Source organism: Telopea speciosissima, chromosome 7 (genome assembly GCF_018873765.1).
Source record: "Telopea speciosissima isolate NSW1024214 ecotype Mountain lineage chromosome 7, Tspe_v1, whole genome shotgun sequence".
Taxonomy (NCBI): Eukaryota; Viridiplantae; Streptophyta; class Magnoliopsida; order Proteales; family Proteaceae; genus Telopea; species Telopea speciosissima.
Window position 1 is genome coordinate 49,605,956 of NC_057922.1, and position 24,169 is coordinate 49,630,124.

Consider the following 24,169-nt stretch of genomic DNA (forward strand, 5'->3'; position numbering starts at 1 on the left):
ATCTATTGCCATGATAAGGATAAGAAGAATGACATTGTTTAGAAATAACAAGGTTCACATTGAAATACATGGGAATTAGAAATAGAAGAAAAAAATTGGGGCTATTGTTTTTTCATAACACCAAAAGAGGGGTGGCCCATACGCATAGTACAAGACTCGGCGAGATCTCACCAAGATCTCGTAAAAATTTCGGTTTCGAGAAGTCTCGAGACAAGATGGTAGGTGATACAGGATTTGTGTAAGATCTCGGTCAAGATCGAGGTATCTCACCGAGATCTTGGTCGAGATCTCGGGTTATATCTCAATCTCAATTTGACTCGGTTCTATAAAAAGGCATTGTCTCGGCAAGATTCTGACCTCAACTCGAAATCTCACCTCTCACCCTTTGTTGTGAAGGAAAAACACCTCCAGTGAGGGTTTTGGTGTTTTTTTTTGGCAAATCTCACATCAACTGAAGATTAAAGCTTGGAGATTCAAGATTGAAGCTTCAACATCAAGGGAGGGAGATGCATTGCATATCAAGAACTTCCAGTTTCAACATCACTTAATCTATGTCTCTTTCCAAGTTTCTAACAATTATTAACAAACCATCAAACCATCACCATGTATGATTATGAACATGATCCCTAATGCTTAAATTGTTTATGGTTTGATGTTTTTTAATTCCTAGTGCTTAATTAAGTTGTTTTACACCTCTACTTTAATTATATGTGTTCTAAATATTGTGTGGAATAGCCTAAGGTAGAGCTCAGCTACGTTGTAGAGTACCAACCTAGGGGCCGAAGTCAAAGTACCATTTTGGGTTTGAATTTGTAAAAATTAATGTTTCCATTGTGTTTAGAAGGCCTAAAATAGCGTGGATGTCAAGTTTCAAGACCTATCTTGGCATATGGACACCGAAACCCACCAATGAGTCAAGACAATAAAAAATAGACCAACTCGCCGACGGCAGAACTCGGTTTCATGGCCTGGCGAAACCAGGGGCGAAACCGAGACCTAAAATCTTGCCCAAGTGTTGATGCCAATGCATCAGCAGAAACAATAGTACTTCAATCTGTACGTCCACACACATAAGAATGAGCAGTAGTAAAAAATGGTGTACTGGGTTCAAGTAGAGCCCTTTGTACTCACGTCAACAGTCGATACTCCTCTTCGTCACCAAATCCTGAAATAGACAATGAGAGGGAAAAGAAAGTGACACAACAGTTCAAGGATTTGGTTAAGTGACTCACAGACAGGAGATTAGAGGCAAAGTTAGGGACATGAAGAACAAAGTCAAGGGAAATAGAAGAAGTAACATAAACACTACCTTTAACAGAAATGGAGGAAAGGAGAACCTTTAACAACCCTAACCATATCTCTACTAGAGAATATAGAATAGGAGTCATAGCACTGAGACATACCAGTCATATGCTTGGTGGCACCAGAGTCTATAACCTAAAAAGAGGAAGTGCAAGGAGCTGATGTGGAGACTTGCAAGGCGGAAGCTGATGTGTCTAACACTGTAGGTATGGAAGAGGAACTGCCCAACTGTAACATAATACAATGAAAGGATGCAATATCTTCTCGTGAGAGGGAACTATGATCTGTCTGTAGTCTAGATAAATACCCAATAGACTCGGTCTCAGCCATCACAGTGAGTGCTCTAGCTCCCCCTTTCCTATCGCCACCCATACCAGTAGAACCACCACACATATTAGGGGGACGACCATGAAGGACCCAAAACCTCTCTTTAGTGTGCCCAGACTTCCCACAGTGATCATATCTAGGTTTGTCTCTATCATCCCCATGGTAAGGTCCTTGGCCTCTTCCTCTGCCATGCCAATCTCTTTGGGAACTAAAGGTGAGAGTAGATCTCTCGAGGGACGGTACAGTTTTCATTGGCTACTCTTCTTGTATCCTTACTCTGCAAGTAGCTACATACTTCATCCATGTATGGAAGAGGCGATCGGCCCAAAATTTGCACCTGAATTGGCTCATATTCCAGGTTCAGCCCACCAAGGAGAATCAAGACATGCTCCTTTTCAAGAGTTCTATAAAACTTTTGATTCATCATCAGGATTGGACAATTAGAGATCCTAGTAATGATCATACTCCTCCCAGTCTCCCTACTTCATTGTGATGATCCTTTGAAGGAGATGGTAAACCTTGGCCGAGTCACCCACTTCGTCAAAAGTCTTATAAACACTGTTCCAAATATCTTTAGTAGTCTCTTTTCTCATAAAGCTCCTGCCAATCTCAGGTTTGATAGAGAAAATCAACAAAGCCACAACGGTTGGGTTCTCGGTCTCCCATTTCTGATATATTGGATTACATGAATGAGGACCAGTAATGGTACCAATAATGTACCCTAATTTCCCCCGACTTCGCAGGGATAACTTTATTGAGTGTGACCAATCCAATTAGTTGGTGTTGTCTATCTTCAGAATGGATATCTATGTGTTGGGATTGTCGAATGCAATTGAACTGCGTGTTAATTCCACTCGAACCACCAGCCGAAGCTTCTATAGGTCCACTGACCTCTGGCATGATGTAAGAATACATCTAAAGGGAGTACACACTCCTTCCCAGTACTCAGGAAAAAAAATCCAGCAAGAGGGCAACTCACAAAACTTAAAGAAACTCAAATCACATATGCATTTCAATGTAGAACATCATCCCATGGAAACTCATACACACACAACTTACATGATGTAACTCACCAAAGTCCATCATCCGAGTGCAACACACTAGCACTTCAGATGAGAAAAAAGACAAGAACAAAAAAGTTGGCGGTAACTTGAGTTTATGAGAGAATGAGTTGTGTTCCATCCACTCATTCTGTCATCAACCAAAGCCATGGGAGAAGGGTAGATACCTCATGGGAGACTCCAACAAACTTGACCTCACTTATATCCAAGCCTAGATGAAAGAGACATGAGCAAGGGAGGAAGCTTTTGGCGGTGATAAGAGAGCTTCATTAGGACTTCCATTAGCCTCTAATCTCCTTCCATTGAGTCTTTTAGGTGATAAGAGAACTCCATTAGGAGCTCTTGTTGTATCTTCTTACATGGTAATGCCCCTATTGGACCCCTTTACATTTCTAGGGTTCCAAGAGAGGCACAAAGAATGAAAGAGGTCAACTAGTCGACTCTCAAACCTTCTTGGCTCTGATACCAAGTTGAAAGTGAGCAAAGATCAAGCTGAGAAAGAAGAAAAGGAAAGAGTAGTAGTAGGAACAAAGAAGAAGATGATGACTGATGAGATGAGAAAGAGAAGGAGAGAAAAGTTAGATGAGTGCAAACTTGTGGAGAAAGTTGGTATGACTCTTCCCTATATTGATTCACTAACATACGATATTGGAAATTACATACAGTTCCATAGGGAGGTAAAAGATAAAAACATAAAAGCTTAATACAAGCTAACTAACCAGATAATAACCCAGTACCAAAAATACCCTTAATACATAAACTCCAACAGAATCCACTGGCCTGTGACTTGCTGAACTTATCTAGTTAAGAAGGTTGTTTCCTTGTGCTATCACCCCAGGAGAAAGAGTCTGTAAAAGTCATCTGAGTGTAAGACCTCTTCAGACTCCTTTTACCCGATATGCCACTTATATGCATCCTTCATCGTAGGAAGTCAACTGGATGCTAGTGCAACATTGATCCAAGTATGCAAGCCATTGCAAAACTGTCCCACCAATACCTCCTTATTCCACTCAAAATCAGACCAAGTGGCTAAGTAATAAAATCTGGCCACATACTCATCAACAATCATACTGTCCTGTCTCAGCAGTGAAAACATGAGGTGCATGCGCTGCTTATAGTCGGTCAGGAGGACTCTCCGGTTCATGGCTTCGCTCATCTCAGCCCAAGTAATGACTAGCCCAATGCCTTGAATTTGATTCTGCTGTTGGTACTTGATACACAAGACTCAAGCAGTACCCTTCAGCTTAGTCTCTGCAGATATAATCTTTCTGGCTTAGTCAATGCATGCCATTTGAAAAATATCCAAACCATCAACGCAGTCAAGATACTGTTCTGATGTTGTTGTTGTCCCATAATAATTGAGGACATTCAACCACATTCCTCTATCAACTCCATGAAGATCATCATGTCGTCCAGCTCCTTATGGTCATGGCGGTGGTGTTAAATGAAGAGGTGATGGTGGTATATAATGTGACAGTGGTGATGGTGGTGGTGGTGTAACATGCGGCAGATCTTGTGGTACGGAGTTGGAAGAATCCCCAGACTGAATGGGACTTTTTCCTTATCTGAACTGTCATAACACCATCATAGGCTGAAGGGAAGTGGCTTTCTTTCGGCGTACCCAGTGCACGAAGCTCCCACCATTGCGGGGTCTGGGGAGGGCCATAATATACGCAGCCTTACCCCTGCCTTCGCAGAGATACTGTTTCCAGACTCGAACCCGAGACCACTTGATCACAATGGAGCAACCTTTACCGTGGCTGTGTAGTTGAAACCATCAACACTAGTGCCAAGTTTATCAACCCGGTCTGTGAGACGGGTGATGTCGGCTTCAGTTTCCTCCCTGTGGGAGTTGAGCTGCTGAATAACTTCACTGTCGGCCACCATAATTTAGGGTAGGGAAGAGAAAACTTAGGTTTGACACCAAATTGGTGCAATCTCAGGTCGAAAACCCCATTTGGGATAGCTATGGGAGCACCTAAACACTAAACAACTCAAATATTAGGAGTAATGGAAAATCTGTAACTTCCTAAGCAAAGTAAGACCCTTGTGACCAAAGCAATTGAAAGGAGAAATACGTTGGGAATTAATTCTAAAAGGTAGGAGTAATTCTGGAAATAATAGTAATATGGATAGCATTTAAGGAACAAAGGGAGAGGCAAAGGGATATTTGGGGATAAGGAATAGAGGGGAGGGTTAATTTGGGAAACCAAATCTCAAAAGATAATTATCAATGGGGGAAGGGATCATCTTCAACCTCCTGACCAGCAAGGCCAGCGGAAGGGAAGTTTGCTTTAGAGAGGAGATCTCCCTCAAGAGAAGTCCAACCGAAGTGAGACTATGGGTAAAGGATCACTACTCAAACCCCTCTTGATTGCAGCCTATAGCAATTCCAACAATCAAAGATTAGTTTTAAAATAAGCTGCTGCAAATCAAACCTGGCGGTAGAAACAAACCAGACCTGAAATTGTTTGTGTAATCCACCACTGCAGCAAGCTTTGGGACTGCAACCTAAACAAGATGGGTCGCCCCTAAGGTGAGTAATAATACTCCTGTTAGCCATATGGCCAAAATACCGTGGGGGTATTCTGGTCCTCTTTCTTTTGTTATTTTATTTATTTCGTACATGTGGTTTAGTCCCACATTGCTAATGTGCAATTGTTTCATTCTTCATTATGATTATAAATAAAGATGTGCTTGGGATGACTAAATCATCCAAGCATTCATTCTCTAATCCTATTCTGTTAACATGGTATCAGAGCAGAATTCGAATTAAGGACCCCCCCGTCTCTTCCTTTCTCGATTTCAGCCTCCTCCCCTCTCATTCGCAAGTTTTTTTTCTTCTCCTTTCCCCTTGTTCTTCATTCACCCCTATTAGGGCAGCACTGATGAGGTGATCAATAGATCCAGTGGCTGCCCTCCATTACCTCATTCTATGATCAAGTTATTTGATCGATAGGGACAATTTCAGCTCCAGTTGCTGCCTGCGATATTTGAAGATTCTGTTTTTTGTGGACTGCTCTCACTCCCTTCCAAGGAAGCAATCTACAGCATTGAAGACTCAAGAACTGCAGCAGTATTTACTATTCTGGATTAGTTCCTATCTCCACCAAGTTTGAAGACATCCTAGATCGATTATTCTTCCACCAAATCAGGGTTTTTTCAAAACCCTAAGCATTATCGATCAAGGGTTTGCAGGTTCTTGTTGCGGCTGATATTTGGCAGAGTGATTCAGCATTACTAGAGCACCACTCGAACCTAGTTTCAGCTCCATCTGCTGAGATTTTGCTCTTCTTCTTCCCTACATCGATCTCATCAATTTCAGGGTTTTTTCCAAAACCCTGTAAAAATCGATCTAAGGGATTTACTTGGCTACTGTTGCTGATTTTTGGAGACCATTGTTCTACCACTACCAGCAGGCTCTCCTCCAATTTTCAGCCCTTAACTTGGAGGATTTCTTGGGTTTTTCTTCACAACAGCCCCCTTCTGCAATTCGGGCTTCTCTACTGTCTTCATGGGTGACTCTGTAGATTCGACTGCTACTTCTGTTGGTGATGGAACCAACAAGCCAGATTATTACACTTTTTCTCCAAATCCAATCAAGTTGGATGGCAGTAAGTATTTGCTTTGGTCTAGGTCTACATCCTTTGCCATTGCTGGCCGTGGCCTTACGGGTCATATTAGGGGCACTACTGTTATGCCCACTGAGGTTGGAGCTGCTCAAGACAAGTGGCTTGCCAACAATGGAGTTCTTATGTCCTACCTAATTGGTTCTATGACTATAGATCTGCAGCACAATTTTCTTCTCCTTGACACAGCCTCGGAAATTTGGGCTGCTTGCAAGGAAACTTACGAACAGCTTGGCAATGATGCCCAGGTTCATGAACTCAGGAAGAAGGTCCTTCACACTACTCAGGGGGAGTTGACAGTCTCCAAGTACTATGCTACTTTGCGCAGCCTTTGGCAGCAACTGGACCACTTTTCTGACTTTCACCCAAGTACAGCTGCTGATATTACTTCTTACAAACAACATATGGACAAGATCAGAGTCTATGATTTTTTGGCAGGTTTGAATGTCAAGTATGATCAGATTCGGGTTCAGGTGTTGGGTCATAAGCCATTTCCCACACTTGAACAGTCCTATGCCCTGGTCTCCTCTGAAGAAAACCATAGGGCTGCCATGTTGCACCCTCCTATTACTGACAGATCGGCACTCCAGGCTGCTGCCCCTGCCACTCCTGCACCTAGTGGCACTGCTTTTCTTGGTGATTCTACTACTGGGTCTGTTGTTTGTGAGTACTGTCACAAACCTTACCACACCAAGGAGAAGTGCTGGAAATTTCATGGGAAACCGGCTGACTTTGAAGCTAAAAGGGCTGCCAAGACCAAGACAAAGACTAAGACCAAGGCCCATCAGATCGAGATCATATCGCGGCCCTCAGCATCGACCCGGTCTATCCTGGGATGATCTACAGCACTCCTTCGTATGTTGAGGTCTTCCGCCGCCGCCTCTACTACATCAGCTACTGCCAATTCTTCCGCTACTTCAGGTTCCCACTTTGCCCGGTCAGGTATTCCATTTAGGGGTCATTGTGCTTTTGTAGCTTCACATCCTTGGATCATAGATTCTGGGGCTACAGATCATATGACCGGTTCCTCTGGTTTGTTTCATAGATATTCTCCCACTTCTGGGAAAGACAAGGTCAAGGTAACTGATGGTTCCCTTTCTTCTATATCTGGAAAAGGAATCATCAACTGCACTTCCTCTCTTCCATTAACTTCTGTTTTGCATATTCCTAATTTTACTACTAACCTTCTTTCCATTAGTAGTATTACTCGTGATCTTAACTGCAAAGTAACTTTCTTTCCTTCTCATTGTGTGTTTCAGGATCTGGACTCTAGGAGGACGATTGGATTGGGTAAAGTGCACGGTGGGCTGTATCTGCTTGATGATGGTCGCTTCTCTCCACCACCATTGCCTTCTCCACTACACCAGAACTCCATGGTCTCTTCTGAACTCTACCAGTAGCACTCTAGGTTAGGTTACCCCCCTTTAGGAATTTAAGCACATTTATTTCCTAGGTTGGTCACCCTTCATACTAAGGATGACTTTTTTTGTGAGGCGTGTGTTCTGGCCAAACAGACACGTTCAAATTATCCTATTTTAAATAAAAGGAGTTCTTCTTGCTTTCAATTAGTGCACTTTGATGTTTGGGGCCCTAATCGTAAACCCTCTATTTCTGGTCATCGGTGGTTTGTCTCTTTCATTTATTGTCATTCTAGGAACACATAGGTGTATCTTTTGCACACAAAAAATCAGGTTTTTTCATGTTTTCAGCACTTTCATAAAATGGTCCAAACTCAGTTCCAGGCTACTCTCAAAATATTGAGAAGTGATAATGGGACAGAGTATAAAGAATCACAATTTCAAAAATATTTAGCTAACCATGGAATCATTCATCAAACTAGTTGTATTGATACCCCTACCCAGAATGGTGTGGCAGAAAGGAAAAACCGCCACTTGTTAGAAATGGCCAGAGCTTTGATGTTTGCGAAAAATGTCCCGTCTCAATATTGGGGGGATGCGGTTCTTACGACGGCCTATCTCATCAATAGGCTGCCCTCTAGGGTACTTAACTCCCGTAGCCCCTCAGATATTTTGATTGGTAATTCCTCCTTTATTGTGCCTCCCAAGGTGTTTGGTTGTGTGTATTATGCTAGAGATATCAAATCTCCAGGCAAACTTGAACCTCGGGGGCTCCGTTGTATTTTCTTGGGTTATTCTCCAACCTAGAAAGGCTATAAATGCTACCATCCCCCTTCTCGCCGTACCGTGGTTAGTATGGATGTTATTTTCCATAAGTCCATTTCTTATTATTTTTTGCCACCTCTTCAGGGGGAGAGTGCTGGTGAAGATGTGGCTTTCGAAATTCCTTTACTTGAGGTGCCTCTGGCTGCTACCCAGCCATCTTTACCACCCTCGGCTGCTGTTCAGCCCCCTTTACCACCCACGGCTGCTGCCCAGCCCTTTTTGGATGCTTCCCATCCAACTTTGGATGCTGCCCATCCTACTTTGGAGACTGCCCAACAACCTCTGGCTGTTCCTCACCTAATGGGAATCCTTTACAGAGGGAGACTATAGAAAATAGTGTTGTTAATATTCCTATTCAGGGGGAGCTGACTCTAGTCCAGAGAACTATTGGTGAATTTCAGAAAAGAATTGACAACTCCAACATGATCAACTATACAAGGGGCAGATCCACCAGAGGGCAGTTGCATCCCACTGTAGCACCAGTACCCATCCAATTGCCGGCTCCAGACACAAATCCTACATCTCCTGGTAATCCATCTCCTTCCGACCTACCTATTGCACTTCGCAAAGGTACTAGGACTTGCACTTTACATCCCATATCTCATTTTGTTTCTTATAACTCTCTTTCTCCCTCTTTTCGTGCATTTGTATCTTCTTTTTCCTCTTTCTCGATTCCTAGAAATTGGCAGGAAGCATCTACAGATGGAAAGTGGAAGGCAGCAATGTTGGAAGAAATGAGAGCACTACACAAAAATAATACGTGGGATCTTGTGGCTCTTCCTCCAGGGAAAAAACCAATGGGATGTAGATGGGTCTTCATGGTTAAACAAAAAGCTGATGGCTCGGTGGATAGGTATAAGGCACGTCTGGTTACAAAGGGGTTCACTCAGACTTATGGAGTAGACTATCAGGAGACCTTTGCACCAGTGGCAAAGCTCGACACCGTCAGGGTGTTATTATCTTGTGCTGCGAATCTTGGGCGGGATCTTCAGCAGTTAGATGTCAAAAATGCCTTCCTCCATAGAGAGCTTGAGGAGGAGGTATATATGGACATTCCACCAGGTTTTTCTGATGACAGGACTAAGGGCAGGGTTTGTAAATTGAAGCGTGCCCTTTATGGTTTGAAGCCGTCACCTAGGGCCTGGTTTGGCAGATTTCATAAGGCTATGATTTCAGCAGGTTACAAGCAAAGCAATGATGATCACAGTTTGTTTATCAGACGACTTGGTAACAAGGTTACTCTTCTCATAGTCAATGTGGATGATATTGTGGTCACGGGTAATGATGATGCTGCAATCAAGGATTTGAAAATTCTTCTTCGCCATGAGTTTGAGGTCAAAGATCTTGGTCCCCTAAAATATTTTCTAGGGATAGAAGTTGCTCGATCTTCAAAGGGCATCTTTCTTTCTCAAAGAAAATATGTTCTTGATCTATTGACTGAGACAGGGCTACTTGGCTGTCATCCTTCAGATACTCCTATGGAAGCCACTACAAAACTTAGGGAGAAAGAGGGTGAGCCTATTGACAAGGGTGCTTATCAGCGGTTAGTGGGCAAACTAATCTACCTTTCTCACACACGCCCTAACATTGCAGTTGCTGTAAGTTTGGTGAGTCAGTTCATGCATGATCCCTATTCCTCTCATATGGATGCAGTCCGTCGTATTGTGAGGTATTTGAAGTCTGCTCCGGGAAAGGGAATCCTTCTATCTCCCAATGGTCACTTGAAGATTGAAACCTATACTGATGCCGATTGGGCTGGTTCTCCTGACAGGAAATCTATCTCTGGCTACTGTTCCTTTGTGGGTAGGAACCTTGTCACCTGGCGTAGCAAAAAGCAGAATGTTGTGGCAAGGTCTAGTGCTGAAGCCGAGTTCCGCGCAATGGCACAAGGAATTTGTGAACTTCTGTGGCTTAGAGGATTATTGCAGGATATTGGTGTTGTTGTCCATCTTCCTATGATGCTTTATTGTCACAATAAAGCCGCCATTAGCATTGCTCATAACCCTGTCCAGCATGATCGTACTAAACACGTGGAGGTTGACCGTCATTTCATCAAGGAGAAGCTTGAAGCCGGCCTCATTTGTGTTCCCTTTGTGAAGTCCACTGATCAACTGGCTGATGTGTTCACTAAGGGGCTGAGTAGCAAGCTGTTTCATCCTATCTTAGTCAAGTTTGGCATGCATGATATATATGTACCAACTTGAGGGGGAGTGTTAGCTATATGGCCAGAATACCGTGGGGGTATTCTGGTCCTCTTTCTTTTGTTATTTTATTTATTTCGTACATGTGGTTTAGTCCCACATTGCTAATGTACAATTGTTTCATTCTTCATTATGATTATAAATAAAGATGTGCTTGGGATGACTAAATCATCCAAGCATTCATTCTCTAATCCTATTCTGTTAACAACTCCAAATATAAGGATTAAAGGACCATGGATAAGGGTATCCAAAGATAGAATGTGGTGGTTGTGTTTTACGCTAGCAGGTTACGGCAGTTTAAGAAACTCAGGCAATCATAGAAGAAGACTAGGACTGAATAAGGAAGAGCAGAACCAGAAGTAAAATATGGAATAGAACAAATAATGAGGAAGGAGAAGGAAAGGGTGGGAGAAGAAAAGGGAATCCAACGACCAACCTGGTCTTCCACTGCTCACAACCGTGAGACTTCTCAAAGCCAAACTCTTCTCATTCCATTCTCTGATTTTCATCAGCAGTAATGTAAAAAATAAAGAAAAACACCTGACATATTAATAGAAACCTAACTCAATATGGAAATCTAATCAACTAGACAATAAATTATACGGAAACTACCAAAATAACTCCTACATTATCTACCCATCATAATAAAATAAAATAATAAATTATTGCTTCTATATAATCTACCAGCCCCTTTTAACCAAAAACCCGGGTTGAGCCGGTTACGTCTTGGCTTGGGTCTCCAAAGTGGGTCGTTCCAGTCCAACCATGCTAATGCAACTGTATCACCCATTCTCTTGCTAAATTAAAACAATTTAGGCCATTTCTAAATTTGGGCACATCATCCTTGCACAGGGGCCATGCACAGAAAAATTATATTCACTATACCTGTGCAGTGGCTGGAAGAAGCCTTCCAGAGGCATCCCTTAAAGCAGCAGAGTCACCAATTGCAAATATACGTGGGTGGCCTTTGACTCGGAGAGTTTCATCTGTTTCTGCTTGGCCCCTGCCATTAATAGGAAATACATGGGGCTGATCACATGGTTCTAGTGGAGGAACCACAGGTTTATTTCCAACCGTCCATAGAACTAAATCTGCTTCAAGAACGTGACTTTGTAAACCTCTTTCAGCTGGTTGAAGTTCAAGAACAAATTTATCATTATTTTTATCATGATCTTGTTCTGCTCCAATGTCATTATCCCCTCCAACTGCTGCCTGCTTCTCTGAATCTTCAAAATTGCTTGCTTTTCTTATGCAGCGTACAAAATAGCCCAAGAAAAGCTGAACGTTCCTGGATGAGAGAACCTGGTAAATGCAGCAGGAAGGCTTTATATTTGGACATATCATGTATGTATTCAATATGCGACAACAACATAGCCTTATCCCAACTAAATGGGGTCGGCATATGCATTCACTATGCATATAAAGAAATACGAAAAAGTAAAGAAAAGAAACGCACAAAAAGTAGCTGAAAATTGATTAAAACAAATTGTAGGCTGGTAACTAATTTAAGAAACAAATAGAATTGAATAAATTAGAGGGAAAGACTACACATGCATAGCAAAATGTATTCCCACCATAACTCACAATGTGCTTCTGGTAAAGTTTAGGTTTGTGAAAGGAGCCAAAAACTAAATGTTTGTAAAAAAATTATTTAATGTCATGCTAGTATTAACAATATTCAGGAACAATTTTGATATGTCATGGAAATTATGAAGAAATTATTAAATATTTGCCTCATATTTTCACAATATGGGGAGGGTTGAGTTCTTACTTTAAGTGCTGCTTCCCTATTTCCAGGTGGGGCTGTTGGGCAGATTGTTGTTTCAAAATTAATAGCTTGAACTATTCCATTATCCTGCAGTCGCTCTGATAGTGTAGCAGCCAACTCAACTCCACTGTAACCACAGCCAACAACAGCCACACGAATTGGAGATGACTCCTTTCCAAACCTCTCTCTCTCTAATTTTCTTAATTTGATGTCAACCTTCTGAACCATAAGAAACAGATAGTGTTACCAATCTTCTTATCAAACAAGAAATTCACTAAAATACAAAGCACAAAAAGTTCAATTAGAAAGATCCAGTTAGAAAGTTTAGATTAGGAGTGGCAATTTCCAACATGGCATGCCAAACCGACACGAACACGACAATTACAGGGTTAGGGTTGAGGTAAATTTGGCATGGCATGACACAGCATGGTAAATAAATGGGTTGGGTTAGGGTTGAGCGTGTGCGACAAGCTTCATCTGTTTGACATGATAACTGTTTAGTATTAAAAACAAAAAGCACATGTTATGTGTATATAATCCCTTAACATTGATGAAATGTATAGCTTGGTGTTTTGATTTAAGTATTTCTGTGCATTTTGCTGAAATTTTTCTTGTCATTTTCTAAAGATAATATACCTAAAACAACTCATATAAAATAAATTCAATACGATCCAACATGACTTGTAGACCCAAAACTACTATAGCATTAGGGGGTACTTTAACACAACGAAAAAATGGGTCAGTTGGGGTTGATGCAACTTTGCCACGACACGAAGATGACCTGACACAACTCATTGCCACCTTTAGTTTATATAATAACTTGGGCGCGCCACACACACATCCAACAAGAACTTTGAGAACTATCCAACTACAACTAAGTAAAGTTACGTCAGATACCCAAAAGGTGCTCAGGATGCGCAGTGGTTGGCTAAACCACCCACCCGGGAAGGCAATGAATCTTCCCCAGGTGCCGTACATAAGCTAATAGACCTAATATGAAAAAAGAAGCAGCATCCCCACCAACCAGATTGACAGAAGCACCTAAGTGACATTGCACTCACCCTAAGAAGATTCGAATCAACATATTCCTATGACCTACCAGTATCAGCATACAAGTCAAGTATTCATTCTGTTTACTTACTTTTAATGTCAAATATATGAATATCCTAGCTGTCTTTGCAATACCTCCAGCCATCTAAACTAGCAACATATGAGAAGCTCTCAGTATCGAAAGGAAGCCCTTCATAAAATCATCTATAGAACAGTCAAGAGTGTTAAGATAGATTCTCCCAAATGTACAGCATTAGATTCTCACATTCCACGGCTTATTATGTGACAACTCCTATATTGCCTATTTCTTCATCCTTGCCTATTTGGCATGAACAAGCATCCAGCATATTCTAAGAAATCCATCTTCTCATATAGAAAATTTCAAGAAATGTAAATATTTATTTATTCATACCTATATTGTAAAATTAATACTGACAAAAAAAAGTAAGATATATCAATTTTCGTCACTAAATAATATTGAAGAAACAAGTCCCTGAATCCATGTTTCTCAAGCATGCAATGTCAGAATCGTTAACATCTGATTCCAACTCCTGTGCTGGCAACCATGTGACATTGGCATTTACTGATATCTGTTCGGTCCCCCCAAATAAGGTTTCTCCAATTCGTTGTAAAGCTAGTTCTGTCCGCATGAGTAAAAGGTTTTGGACGCTGTTAAGAGGAGTTAGTGTCGGCAGGGGTATTTTTGTACTGTTATGTTATAATTCTGTCCTTAAGTAGTATGTGCAAAGATTACAGCCTATAATACCTTCAAGAATAGGCCTTACGTCATTGATTCAAGTCCAGGGAATTGGATTGCAAGTCAAATGACTGTTTCAAAAGGTTGACGCTGAAAGGAACAGGAAGGTACATGGTGCTAAAACCTGAAGTAGTAAACCAGATACCTACTAAAGGCCAAGCAGCTAGGAAGAATGTTAAGAACGAGTTGTTGAAACTAGCATATTGGAAGATCAATCGGCCAAAATAGCCATGAGTGGCTACGATATTTTAAGTGTCTTCCTCTTGACCAAATCTGTATACGTTAGAATATGAGAGAAAATAGTTTAGAGCTGAAATGCTTGAGTGATTCATTAGAATCAGCCAAGCTTCTATTTATAAAGAGGCTTTAAAGGGAAAATTACATTGCTACCCTTACTCTAACTTACTCTATTATTTAGAGTTATTAGATAGGGAAAAACGAAAAATAACAAAGAAAAAATTACATAGTAAAATCCCATGTATACCCCACGGTATACACCACACAATTCAACACTCCCCCTCAAGTTGGAGCATAGATATCAATCATGTCCAACTTGGATACAAAAGGATGAAATAACTTTCCTCTCAGCCCTTAGTGAACACATCAGCGAGTTGATCTTCAGACTTCACAAAGGGAACACAAACAAGACCACTCTCAATCTTTTCCCTAATAAAATGTCTGTCAATCTCCACATGTTTAGTGCAGTCATGCTGAACTGGGTTGTGAGCTTTGCTAATTGCAGCCATGTTGTCACAATATAGCATCATAGGAGGAGGAGTAGGAACACCAATGTCTTGAAGTAAACCTCGAAGCCATAACAACTCACAAATGCCTTAGGCCATTGCACGAAATTCAGCTTCAACACTTGATCTAGCCACCACATTTTGCTTCTTGCTGTGCCATGTAACTAGGTTGCCTCCAACAAAGGTGCAATACCCTGTAACTGACTTACGATCTGAAGAGCCACCCCAATCAGCATTTGTATAGGCTTCAACCCTCAAGTGATCATGTGGAGATAAGAGAATTCCCTTTCCTGGAGCTGCCTTCAAGTAACAAAGAATGAGAAGAACAGCCTCCAGATGAGTGGAATAGGGGATTATGCATGAACTGGCTTACCAGGCTCACAGCAAAGGCAATGTCGGATCGTGTGTGAGGTGAGTAAATCAGTTTTTCAGCCAACCTGATTCTCCATCACCTTCAACTGGTATTATCAGATTTACTTGGATGACAACCCAACAGTCCTGTCTCTGATAAAAGGTCTAGGATGTATTTCCTCTGGGAAAGATAGATGCCTATTGATGATCTGGCAACTTCAATCCCAAGAAAATACCAGAGCTTTCCGAGATCCTTGATCTCAAACCCACGTCCGAGAAACTCCTTAAGGTGATTTATCTCCTCACTGTCATTTCCAATCACAACTATATCATCTACATATACAATAAGGGTTGTGACCAAGTCACCATGACGACTGATGAACAAAGTATGATCAGCATTACTCTGTTTAAATCCCACAAAGGTCATGGCTTTATGAAATCTACCAAACCAAGCTCTAGGAGACTTTTTAAGGCCATATAAAGCACGCTTCAACTTGCAAACTTGGTCACTGGTTGTGTCAGATGAAAAACCAGGAGGAACTTCCATGTACACTTCCTCATCAGACTCTCCATAAAGGAAAGCATTTTTTCACATCAAGAAGTTGTAGATCCCACCCTAGATTTACAGCACATGACAATAAAACTCTAACTATATTCAACTTGGCAACCAGGGCAAAGGTCTCCTAGTAATCAATCCGATAGGTTTGAGTGAACCCTTTAGCCACAAGTCTTGCCTTGTATCTGTCCACACTGCCATCAACTTTCTGCTTGACCACAAACACCCACTTGCACCCAACTGGTTTCTTTCCTGGAGGAAGAGCTACAATGTCTCATGTGTTGTTTTTCTTTAAAGCATTCATTTCTTCTACCATCGCTGCTTTCCACTTCGAATCTGTAAGAGCCTCTTGCCAATTGTGTGGAATACCAATAGAAGAAAGGGAAGAAACAAATGTATGATAGGAAGTAGATAATGCATCATAAGAAACAACATGAGATATGGGGTGTTGAGTGCAAGACCTAGTGCCTTTACGATGAGCAATAGGTAAATCAAGATCAAGAGAAGGTTAAGGAGAACAGGGATTACCAGTGGAGCTCGATTCTGGCTCAGGGGGCTCTAATTGAACAGGCTCAGGTGTTGTTGTCGTAGTAATCTCAACTTGCTTGTTCTTTGACCGCTTTCGAGAAAAGGTTTTGAGATTGGGATCATCTATCATCTTCTTTTTAACCTAAGAAGTAGGCTCCACCTGTGTTGGAATCTCAGTGTCCACAACATCTATAGGAAGAAAAGGATCATCCTAGACAGCCACATCTTTACTAGTATTCTCCCCCTGAAGAGGAGGCGGGGAATAGTAGGAAACCGACTCATGAAAGATAACATCCATATTCATCATCGTACGGCGAGTAGGAGGAAAGTAACACCTATAGCCCTTCTGTGTTGGAGAATACCCAAGGAAAATACACCGCAGCCCACGTGGTTCAAACTTGCCAAGAGAATGTGTGTCACGGACAAAACAGACACAGCCAAAAGTGTGGGGGGGAACAATAAAAGAGGAAGACCCCTCCAGTATCTCAATAGGAGATCGACTACCCAAAAAACAAGTAGGCATGCGGTTGATAAGATAAGCAGCAGTAAGAACAGCATTACTCCAGTATTGGGAAGGGACATGATGAGCAAACATGAGAGCACGGGCTACTTCCAAGAGGTGGTGGTTCTTTCTTTCGGCCACCCCGTTTTGGGCAGGGGTGTCAACACAGCTGGTTTGGTGAACAATGCCATGATAAGCTAGGTATTGTTGGAACTGGCCCTCTGTGTACTCAGTACCATTATCACTCCTAAGAATTTTAATGGTAGCTTGTGATGTAGCCTAGGTGAAATAAATCTCACTTAGGACCAGGTTCTGTTTTAGGGTTGGCCGAATGGGCAGTTTGGGGTAACTAGGGCAAAATTAGGGTTAGGAATGGGAGATTGAGTTTGGGTTTTATTGGGTAATGGTCTGCAGAATTTTAGGAGTCTATTAGAATAGGTTTTAATGAGGTTTGAATAAGAAATAGAAATTCAGAAATATTAGGGTTAGGGTTTTGGGTTTCCAGATTTAGGATCTAAGCTGAAACTAGGGTTTAGGAGCAGATTTAGGGGCTGGGCTTTAGGTCGAGTTTTCCTAGCAGGGAGGGGGTGGTTCAGCTGGACTTTGGTGGGGTTTTGATGGCTGGTTAGGTCTAGGCAGATTTTAGGGTTTCTGGGTTTTTATGTTGAGGGAGGAATTTAGGGTTTGTAGTGGATAGGTGAGGCTGCAACTGAGATCGAGTGGGAGGGTTACTGTGATGGACCTGGGGTTAGGTTTTGAGTGTAATCTGATGAGGGAATAGGGCTGTGATGAATGTAGATGAAGCTAGGGTTTGGGGAAGTCGATTAGGTTAGATGGATGTAAGAAGAACAGATGATAAAGTTGCAGGAAATTGTAACTCTTACTGGAATTGCAGAATTTCAGCAGCAGCAACCTTGAAGAACTTGAAGGAAGAAGAAGACGAACCTCCCGATCTGCAAGATGCAAGGAGTCGCTGGATTTCTCCAACCCTAGCCCTTGATATAACTCACAAGGGGTCTTGATATGACACACAAGACAGAGAAGCAGCAGCAGTCATGGCGGCAGCAACAAGAAGAAACAAAATTTCAAAACATAATAGGTGGGGGAGCCTCCCACGATTCTACTATTTATAATAAAGGGGGGCCAAAAGGCCTTACAAATAATCAATCTCAAGCAATCTTAATCAGATTAGGAGTTGGGATTCCTAATCTGAATCCTAATTATAAAACATAGAATAGACTTATACTTTAAATAGGAGTATATGTGTAAACAACTAAAACAAATAAAATAAAATACTAATCCCTCTAAAATCGTGGAGGGGAACTAAGAAGATAAACCATGAAAAAGACTGTTTTAACCCTAGGCTAAAAGAACAAACAAATAAAAAGGCTCCAATGAAAAATCAAAGAACAGCCAAATTAATCATGGTTTCGGCTTCTGCATCAGCTTGGCACTAGGTCTGAACCATTTTATGAAATAGCTGAAAACAACGAAATACTTTACTTTTATGTTGCATCATATAAACCCAAGTAAGACGAGAATGGCAATCTATAAAAGTAACAAACCAGCGATGACTAGAAATGGAAGTACGACGAGAGGGACTCCACACATCAGAATTAACCAAGTTAAAAACAACACTGCTTCTCTGATTAATAGGAGAATAAGTAGAACGAGTTTGTTTGGCCATAACACAGGCCTCACAAAAAAACTCAGTTCGATTACATTCTTGAACTAGTTTAGGAAACAAAAGAGATAAAATCCCTAAGGGGGAGTGACCCAAACGGCAGTGCCATTGATAAAAAGTAATAGAAAATGTAGACAGAAGCTGAGGATGAACTGAATGAAGAAGGCAAGATTGTTGGTGTAGAAGAGCCCTAAAGCAAGTAGAGACCACCATGCACCCTACCCAATCCAATCGTCCTTCCATGCGCCAGATCCTGGAAAACACAATGATCAAGATAAAAGGTTACTTTACAGTTCAAATCTCGGGTCAAACTACTAATAGAGAAGATTAGTAGTAAAGTTAGGAATATGTAGGACTGAAGACAAGGTAAGAAAGGGAGAGCAGCTTATGGAACCCTTCCCAGATACGGAAGAGAGGGTGTCATCTACTACTCGAACTTTGTCTTTACTAGATGAAGGGAAATACTAATGAAATAAATTGGAAGAACCTGTCACGTGGTCACTGGCACCAAATCTATAATCCATGGAGTGGAAACAACCAATGCACAATGACCACCGAAAGGAATACCTAACTAGGCAAAATGGGAACCTAAAGTGGCTGGTGTAGAGGCAGTAGAGGATGCAGCGGAAGCAGATGAGGCCCTCAGCATGCGACGAAAGGCCTGTAGCTCCTCCGGAGAAAGACCCAAATCGGTAGGAGGTGAAGTGGCAACTGTCTCTATGTGATAAGCCTTGGTCTTGGGTTTTCCCTTGGCGGCACGTTTGGCTTCAAAGTCAGCAAGCTTCCCATGGAGCTTCAAGCAAGTAGCCTTTGTATGGAATGGTCAGTTGCAATGCTCACATCGAACAACCTCTTTCAAAGAAGCACCCAAATGAGAGGAACTATCGGGTAGTGGGAGTAGGGCTAGGGTTGGCCCCAACTTGGAGGGCTGATCGGTCAATAGTAAGATTGTGCAACATAGCAGCTCGGTGACTCTCCTCTGTAAGGACCAATGTATAGGACTACTCCAAGGAAGGAAAAGTAACTCTGCTCAAAATTTGAACCCAAATCTGATCATACTCAACATTCAAACCAGTGAGGAAATCATACACTCGAATCTTGTCCACATGCTTGCGATATGCAGTAATGTCCGCAACATTGGTAGGCTGGTAGTCGGAATAATGATCGAGTTTCTACCACAAGCTTCGGAGGGCTGCCCAATACTAAGAGACAGATGGTTCCTTCTGGGTGGTGTCATGAACCTTATTATGGAGTTCATACACCTGGGCATCATTCCTAACCTGACCATGTATCTCCTTTGCACACGCCGCCCAGATCTGTGCTGCAGTATCAAGTAACAAGTACCCACTAGAGATATCAGATTGCATAGAGTTGAGATAGATAGACATCACCATGGAGTCATTTGCAATCCATCTTTTCTTGGTAGGACCTTCCTCAATTCGTTGAACAGTGGTGCCAGTGATGTGTTCAGTGCCTGCATAGTTAAGTAGGTAGATCTGGACCACATCAAGTAGTTGGTACCGTCGAACTTAATCGCAGCTGCATGAGGAAGATAATCACTCCGAGGTTGTCCATCAGACCCAGAGGTAGCAGAGGTAAGGTCAGAACCAATCATGATGATCCAAAGAAATGCTCCAAAAGAGGCAGCAACACAAGAAATCGATTGCTGAAAAATGTCAACAGCAAGAACTCCAAAAATACCCCATAGAAGATGCCCAAATTTGGATCAAGTACTCCTCTATGATGAGGGAAGCTTCCCTCAAAAAATCAGCAGCAACAGAATAGAGCAACGCAAAATCGATTCAAGTGTTAGGGTTTTCAAAACCCGGACAGTTGAGATCGACTTTTGCTTGGATGGCTGAGACTGTCGATTGAATGGTTAAAGATGATCCATATAAGCTGTCCAAGGTGTGCTGATGTGGATCTCCAAGAAGAGAAGACTCGATCTCCAATATTTGGTAAGACTCGATCTTCAAGAGAGGAAGACTCCAAAATCGCAGAAGAGAGGGCAGTAGTTATCGATCAAAGAAACAACTTCTAAATCATAATCTGATTGAGGTAGGAGAAGGACAGCAAGATCAATCAACCACCTCATAAGTGTTGCCCTTTGTGCAGATTTAGGACCAAAAAGAAGGGAAGAGGAGGAAGAAGAAAGGATATTGTTATTGCATTAAATTTCATTTCATACATTTCATTGTCTTTCTTTCTCATTCAATTTCATGTTTTAAACATCACCATCATAATCTTATTTCATGCTTATACATCATCATCATCATGTCATTACATACATATACATCATTATCATCTCTTCATTCCATACATTGCATCACATATCATTCTCATAACCATTCTCATACTACAACACCAGCATAAACACATAACATTATCTACAAGCTCATCAATGCATTACATCCAAAGAACACATCGTAACAGCACTTACATAGGCAATATCAACAACTGACATATACATATACTTTACATACATGTCACTAAACAGTACATCAATCAGACATACAATATCCATGATTCCCTCACCTTTGTTTCCTTTCGATTTGATTACCTCTACGTAGGGATGTAAATGGATATCCGAAAATCCGAATCCGATTCACATCTGTATCCGTTTAGGGACATCCGTATTTGTTTAGAGATATTCGAAAAAAAAATCCGAATACTCCGATAAAAATCCATCTGAAAAAAAATATGAATACTTAATAATAAAAAATTAAGTAAATAATGATCTTGAGGGTATTTGAAGATTCAACAGGTTCTAGAATATGACGAAAAGAGAATCATGATCTAAGAGATATGGATTGAGAGTGAATTGTATCTGCTAGGAGGAGGAAGGCCCGGCTTACATAAGGCAGAGATGTAAACGGATGGTTGAAAATCCGAATTCCATCTGTATCCGAATCTGTTTAGAGGTATCCATATTCGGCCAGGGAATATCCGGAACCGATCACATCCGATCTGTATCCGGGCGGAATCCGATCCGTTTACATCCCTACCTCTACGTTCAATAGATAATTAAGTATGTGTAAGCACCCCTCAAGAATTCAATCTACACTTCAAATAGTTCTTTCAAACTTTGCTTCTCTACTCAACTCTCTCTTCAATCTCTTCTTTCAATTTAGGCTTTCAACAATATAAATCCCTTAAACCCTATGCAAACAGTAAGCAAACTAATCAGTTAACCCATCAAAGAAATAAAAACTATGCTAGAGGAGAAGGAGAAACTAAGCTTACCTATACTTCCTTATCTTCTTCACTTTCTTTTTCTTCTTCCTCTTCTTCTTTCTTTCTTTTCTCCAACTCAAGAATTCAGCAGCCTTAAGAATTTCAAGCAACTATATGACTGTCCCAGCCTTGCCACCACCTACTTAAGCATGCACATGGTGGCTACCTATAAGGCCACCATGTGATGCACTATTGTAGTAGTGTGCTTAGTCAAGTCAGGTCCATGGCTACCTCCACCTTCCAGCCATGTGGCTGGGTTCCTATTGCCACCACCACCTTGGCCATGCAAATGGTTAGACTTAGTCAAACAAAGTGGCTGACCCTTGATTACACCTCACCCCCTACGCCATGTGGCTACCAACCATGCCACTACCTCATCTTCTCCATGCACCATGTGGCAGCCCTGAAGTAGGACACATGGTCCAATCATGTTATGCCACCTCTAATCCCTCATTAATCCCCCTAATAATAGAATCCCCCTAATAATAGGATTAACTTAATTAATCATATTAAACAAATACTAATCAATTTTTAATCACTAAGATTAATATAAGCATACCACCTCATGCTTGCACTATTCATCATAAATAAATAAAACAATTCAACAGATACTAAAATGATAACAAATCTGGCTCTGGCTTGACAACTGGCATCCTGCTGGTGTCATTCTCTTAGAGGTGGGCGACAGATCTATTTATAACTTTTGCTCGGACAGATCAGCCATGGTCTCTCACATCATTAGAGGATCATCTAGGATCCTCCTTTCCCCTCTCCCCCCCCCCCTAGACATAATCTGGGCTGCTCTGCCAAATATTTAAAGATCCTCCCCTGGAAGTGGTGACAAAATTATTTGGAAAGCCTCCCATTCTGGCAGGTTCAGTTTGAAGTCAGCTTGGGATCTTATTAGATCTCGTGGTGATGCTGCAATCTAGAACAAAGTGGTTGGGTTCTCAAGCTTCATCCCTCGGTTAGTAGGCACATCTCTGTTTCTCCTTGTTGCATCCTGTGCTGGTCTGGAACTGAGGATATTGATCACCTGTTCTTCCAATGCCCTTTCTCCTTAAAGATCTGGTCTTGGCTCCTAGCTCGTTGCTGGCCGGTTAATCGGCGGATCCTCCCTTTCCATAGAGAATGGATTTGGGTGGATATGACTTTTGGAGGCTCTTCTTTTTGCGATCGCGTGGGAAAACTAGCTTTTAGTACTGCTATACATCATATTTGGTGTGAGAGAAATACTAGAAGATGGACTACCAAATCTAGATCCTTCAATCAGATTTGGGATTCCATCTCCTTTGATATCAAGAGCAAATTATCGGCAATCCCTTTGCGATATTCTGATTCCCTCAGATTTTCCTCTTGGAATTTTGCCCTTTAAGGGTTGTATTTTTGTTGTTCTTTAGCTCCTTTCCTTTGTCCTTTGGAGCTTTTCTTTGTATCCACTTTTGGGGTTTTTCTCTCTTTGGTTAATGAATTTCTATTCACCCAAAAAAATAATAACAACAAACGATCTATATGAATATTAAAGTATTATACTAGAAATGTGGGGCATTACAATACTAATGTATTGGGTCCTTCTCGTTGAGCATCTATTTCTGGTCATAGGTGGTTTGTAACCTTTATAGATTGCCACTCACGTACTACATGGGTCTACATGATGCAATATAAGAGTGAAGTGTTTCAAAGCTTTCAACTGTTTCACAAAATTGTTCAAACCCAATATAATGCTACCAGAAAAAATCTTCGGAGTGATAACGGCAAAGAATACACAGAGGATCAATTCAAGAATTATCTTGCTGATCATGGAATCATTCATCAAACAAGTTGTGTAGACACTCCTACTCAGAATGGGATCGCCGAAAGGAAGAACCGCCATAATGTAGCTCTAGATAGGAGAAGGATCCTACTAGAGGCCCAGCAACAGGATCAAAAAGGGGCCGCTGGTTTGAATGGACAGAATTGGGGAATTTAGGGCAGAATTAGGGTTAGGTTTATGATAATGGAGTTAAATCTTATATGGTTTTAATAGGCAGGTCTAGGATAAGCTAATGGTATAGGTTTGATGAAGTTTTAATTAAAAAATTAAAATTCAGAAATTTAGGATTAGGGTTTCAGGTTTTGGGTTTTAGAATTTAGGTTGAAATTAGGGTTAAAACTAGGAATTAGGGCAAGGGGCTAAGGTCAAGTTTTGTAAGGCTAGAGGAGAGGATTCGGCCAAGGTTTGAAGAGTAATGGATGGCTGGAAGTAATGGTTCTGGAATTTAGGGTTTTTGGGAATCAATGGGGTAGGATTTTC

At 41.4% G+C, this 24,169-nt stretch overlaps 1 protein-coding gene across 2 annotated transcripts in view; it reads right to left on the bottom strand.

Annotated features, from left to right (window-relative positions):
• The window catches only part of LOC122668851 (alternative NAD(P)H-ubiquinone oxidoreductase C1, chloroplastic/mitochondrial-like), a 110,304-nt gene that overhangs the window by 44,433 nt on the left and 41,702 nt on the right, over window positions 1-24,169 (bottom strand). For both annotated transcript variants that reach the window (XR_006333922.1, XM_043865406.1), the window contains exons 7-8: window positions 12,475-12,690; window positions 11,589-12,005 (exon numbers count right to left, since the gene is read on the bottom strand). Coding sequence is in view for 1 of the 2 variants with exons in the window: in XM_043865406.1 (XP_043721341.1) it covers window positions 11,589-12,005; window positions 12,475-12,690 (633 nt within the window). In the remaining variant the exon portion in view is untranslated. The remainder of the gene's footprint in view (window positions 1-11,588; window positions 12,006-12,474; window positions 12,691-24,169) is intronic.